At 48.0% G+C, this 5,168-nt stretch overlaps 1 protein-coding gene across 1 annotated transcript; it reads left to right on the forward strand.

Moving 5' to 3' along the window:
- Window positions 1-1,220: 1,220 nt before the first annotated feature.
- LOC117853592 (aquaporin NIP1-4) lies at window positions 1,221-2,410 on the forward strand. The gene is made up of 4 exons (XM_034735910.2): window positions 1,221-1,622; window positions 1,750-1,947; window positions 2,025-2,086; window positions 2,188-2,410. The coding sequence occupies exons 1-4, from the start codon at window positions 1,221-1,223 to the stop codon at window positions 2,384-2,386; spliced, it is 861 nt and encodes a 286-aa protein (XP_034591801.1). The 3' UTR covers window positions 2,387-2,410.
- Window positions 2,411-5,168: the final 2,758 nt, after the last annotated feature.

The raw sequence follows: 5,168 nt of genomic DNA on the forward strand, positions 1-5,168 counted from the left end.
AACAACACTGTGACTGCACACTTCCCTGCAGAAATCACTGCAGCTCACTATGATCCTTGCACAACACACTATTCTTGTGTACAATCTAGCAGTCCACTCTATCCAAGCAACCAGCGGTCCGCAGCTTCCTTCCTTACTCAAAACATTCACAAATATAAAGTTCAGCTGAGCAACCTCAATTTCTCCTCTTGCACAGAACGCACCAAAGTATGCATGTAGGCCTTTGCCTACGGCCAAAGTTCAATGCCTGTCTTTCGGGGAAAAAAAGTTCAATGCCTCACCATGATGATCTGTTGCTGCCTTCTTTGTAGTTTGTACTCCACCACAGACACACGACACAGGTCAACACTAGATCACTTGTCCTTAATTGTTGCTGCTCCCTTTGCACTCCTCCACATGAGTAGAGGACACATCAAGCTCACCTCTATGATTTATCCACTAATTGACGAAACCAATGACCACAAGGCTGCTAGCACCTCCAGGCACATAGCACCTTTATGATCTCGCTTCAGGCTCCGATCCACCGCTGGTCGTCGCCGGTGGACATTGGAGAGCAACGACGGCCGCCGTACCCTTCGGCTCTGATACTTCTGAATTCTGATACTATATTGATTTTTACTGAAATTTTTAGAGTCAGTGTTCTCATCCCTGAGTACACACACAATATGTGCAGCCCATCAATAACCTATACCGTACCTGCACTCATTTGAATTTGAAAATCCTGAAACACTGGCCAAGCATGATTGCTATTTCTATCTACACGTACGCAAATGGGACAGGCCGGGAGCCTGGTTTTAATTTGTAACCTTCCTTGACATTGCCCCATGTCGGCACGTCCTGTATAATGGCTCATCATTGGAGTTCACGGTTAATTTTTGTGTCCAGTTCAGCAACTTGTGGCCTGAATCTTGGCCGGACTACTCCCAGTGATTAGTTAAGTGGGCACTGAAAGCACACTCTCGGAGAATCCGAAGGATGGAAGGAAGCGACAGTGCATGGTGAGCAAAACAAGCTCAGGCTGGTTAGTCCTCTGAGGCATGCCGAACATAATAGGCTCGGCTTGTCATATCGAACAGCGACCTGCATTCTCATATATAAATGTTTCACTCGAGCGATTCCCTGCTTCTCTCTGCAGTTTGTATATCCTAGTGGATCATTCGGATTGTTTTCATCTCCGAGTGTAGGTGTAGCATAATTAGGAAGAGATCGATATCCTGCTGATGGCACGGCGAGAAGACGACTCCTACACCAACGGGTCGGTGTTCGAGGTGTCCGTTGAGGAAGGGAGGAAGGACAAGTCGGAAGCGTACGCCGACGCCAGCAAGCAGCCTGAGGAGGCTAACGACGGTATCGACGATGCAGTCTGCGGCATGCCGGCGTCAGTTTCTTACATTCAGCAGCTCATCGCGGAGTTCCTGGCGACGTTCTTCCTGATCTTCGCCGGGTGCGGGGTCATCACGGTGAACGACAAGAACGGCATGGCCACGTTCCCGGGCATCGCCGTGGTGTGGGGGATGACCGTCATGGCCATGGTCTACGCCGTCGGCCACGTCTCCGGCGCGCACATCAACCCCGCCGTCACCGTCGGCTTCGCCGTCTCCGGCCGCTTCCCCTGGAGGAAGGCACGCAACTACGTACTAATCACCTACATGCATGGCGTCGGCATTGATCACCATCTACTACTGGCCTCGTATAAGGTCTATCCATGCACGACGAGCGACCGGTCACATGTTCTTTGCACGCACGCAGGTCCCGGCGTACATGGTGGTGCAGACGGTTGCGGCAACGTTCGCGAGCCTGCTGCTGCGGCAGATGTTCGGCAGGCGGCACTTGGTCGCCTCAGTGACGGTGCCAAGCGGCATCAGCAGCCAGTCGCTCGTCCTCGAGTTCATCATCACCTTCTACCTCATGTTCGTCATCATGGCCGTCGCCACCGACGACCGGGCGGTAACTAAACTAAATGAACCCGACAGAAACTTATGGAATGAGGTGAAGCATAACTAACATTGCTGGTGTACGTGCAGGTCGGGCAGATGGCCGGGCTCGCGGTGGGCGGAACCATCATGCTCAACGCGCTGTTCGCCGGGTAACGTAACCGTTTGGTTATGTTTTCGTTCAGCTGTTTATTATGCACATGCGAGCATCTAGTATATATCCAAACACGGCCGTGTGGTTTGTGATTGGCAGGCCGGTGTCCGGAGCATCGATGAACCCGGTGAGGAGCATCGGGCCGGCGCTGGTGGGGGGCAAGTACACGGGGCTGTGGGTGTACATCTTCGGGCCGTTCGCCGGCGCGGCGGCCGGAGCCTGGGCGTACAACCTCATCCGACACACCGACAAGACGCTCGCCGAGATCACCAAGAGCATCAGCCGGACCAACAACTGACCGATCAGCTACCAAATCCGATCCCTGCGTAGACGCGAGCCGTGTTCATGCATGTTTTGGATCGACGCACGCGTCCATCCGAGTGAATAATACAGTATACTGGTTCATGTCGTGACTCGTGAGGTCAGGGGAGATATGATTTTAATGTTGACGCATTGTCGCGTTATGCATGGCATGATCAGCAATAAAGCATAAGTAGTGAATTCCAAAGAAAGTTCGGTAAGTGATCAGATGAGGCGATAATCAGTATGAATGTGTATGTAAGGGTCTTACTTGTTTTTTTTCTTTATGTGCGTACTAGTGTACGAGATATGCTTGGCTTAGTGCTTTCTCTATTCATTCAAGGTCTTGCTTGGATTTCAATTCCTAGCAAGATACTCGTGCATTGTTATGATGAAACGTGCTAATTGTATGTTTTTAAACTTGTGGAGTTCTTTGAACTAGCAAATTTATCTGTGCGTTACAAGGAAAAAACTCACATAAATAAAGCTTATTAATTTTTAGAAAATAACAGTGAAAAATTTGTTGGTACTAAGACAATGGAAACAAAACAAATAAAGAAAGGTTAAGTGGCTTCACATGTTAGGCCAGCAAGGTGTTCCTGGCTGGTTCTATTGCAGCCCATGCATGGCAGGCAGGCAGCAATCCGGCCCATCCAGTTTGCTTAATAAGACAGATAAGCTGAGTAGCAATAAATCATGGGAAAATGGGAAAACATTCTTACGGCCTTGTCTCTTCGTCTACCCTGCATATCTCGAAGACTAGATCCTCTTTGGCCTTCATCGTTCTCTAGAGGTGTGGCTACACTCGACCCTCTCCGGCCGGTCTTCATCGTTCTCTAGCGGTATTCATCATTTAAGGCCTTGCTTGGATTTCAATTATTATGGTACGATTACATGTAGACATTTTATTACAGCAAATACTCCACTTTTGAGTGTTTTATCATGTTATAAGTCGCAAACTCGATCTTTCCCTTCTCCTCCACGTCAGCAGATCTGCGCCAATGAAGCCCCTTCCGCGTCTCCAGCGATGTCTCCACTAACAAGCTAGGTTAGGGATTGGGTTTAGGCTGGTGTTGCCGGCGGCAGGTGTCAGAGCGGTAAGAAAAGGTGTCACAGTGACATCTCTACTAGGGGTGTTGGTGTGGCATCAAACACACGGTTAGAGCGGCGGCAACAGCCGCCGGGGACATGACGGAGGAGGACGGGGTGAGGGTATCACATCCTGGCTGAGCTTGAGAAGGCAATGACTGGGGCTGCTAGGAGAAGCTCAGGAAAAAAGGCACGAGCTAATTCCACACGCGAGTGCTAGCGACGATTCCAGCGACCGGTCTCCCACTTGCTGTCCTATGTGGGACCCAGCATCATTTACGGCGCCCACATTTCCATTCCACGCGCATCTCCTTCTTTCCTTCCCTTTCCCCTTCTCTCTCTCAGATCTGAAGGCGATTCGCCACGGGGGATGGGGCGGTGCGCCGCCGGCGAGGCCGGATATCGTCGGAGCTCGCGGAAGCAGCATCAACGCGAGGGGGGCGCGACAGCATGCTTGCTCACCGTGGAGGTTCCCCTTTCCTTTCTCTCCCCTACCTTCAAGACCTCCCTCTAGTCCACGCGGCGCCCGGCAAGAGCGACGGCGAGCTCCGCGCGGCGGCCGGCCGGCAGGAGGTGGGGAACGGCGTGCGGCGCGGGTTCACGGGCAGGGGAGGCGGCGACGTTGTGATTTTGATTGTTTTTTTGGAAATTTTAGGCTTCCAAAGTTGTGCTCGAAAATTTGTTCCAAAATTTTGTCTCCAACTTTCTGTTCCAATGTTTGTCGTCAGATTTTGTTCAAATATTGTTACATTTTTGTCCGATTTTGTTTCGAATTTCTGCTTCCGCTTTATAACTTTTGGTCACAATTTTTGTTCATATCTTTTATTCACATATTTCTATTCATAAGTTATGCACATAAACTTGTTATGTGACATAATTTGATCGTACAAATTTCTATTAATAATTATGCACATAAAGTGTTCCAAAACTTGTATTCATAATTTACGCTCACAAAGTGATTCAAAAAATTTATTCATAAGTTATGCACATAAAAGGTAATGAAGAGAAGCGTGCACGTGCAGGAGTCCACCCGTTCAGGTCCAAAGCTCCACCGACAGCATGTCGGAAATCGTTGGCTAATACTCTTTCCAGCGCGCGCTAATTTTTTTTTAGGGGGCCCAGCGCGCGCTAATTTGCATAGCCCCTCCGGCCTCCGGCCGCAATGTTGAGTTGGCCCGGATCGAAATCCTTACGTGGTAGAACCGGATCTGAGCATAAAGAAATGGGTTCAAACCTAGAGGCTCTTGCTATGGACATCATATTTGGTTTATTATTAACTAGCAAATATGCTAGTGCGTTGCTACAGGTACATGAAAACTACATCGATATATTACCATACTATATAATATGGTCTATATGTAGCTAATCATGTTTTAATATGACTAATCATATTTTAATATGACTTAATTGTACCTTTTGATGTTATATTTGGATAATTTATAGAAGAGTAATAGCTATAGTTGAGTTTTATTAGGTTGAGGATCCAAATGGCTATAGTTGGGAGTTCTAAGCGTAATATCTATTTAGATGTTTGCAAATTAATCAATTAATGTATGGACTCATAAATTATGGTTATGAACCACAAATTTGATTTTTGCATATCATTTTGTACCTTTTTTCTATAACCTCTTGTGTGTTGAATATAATCCAATGAGAAGGACTGTGTTGAAACTTTTATTTATTTCAATGCC

The sequence above is a fragment of the Setaria viridis genome, chromosome 4 (genome assembly GCF_005286985.2).
Source record: "Setaria viridis chromosome 4, Setaria_viridis_v4.0, whole genome shotgun sequence".
Taxonomy (NCBI): Eukaryota; Viridiplantae; Streptophyta; class Magnoliopsida; order Poales; family Poaceae; genus Setaria; species Setaria viridis.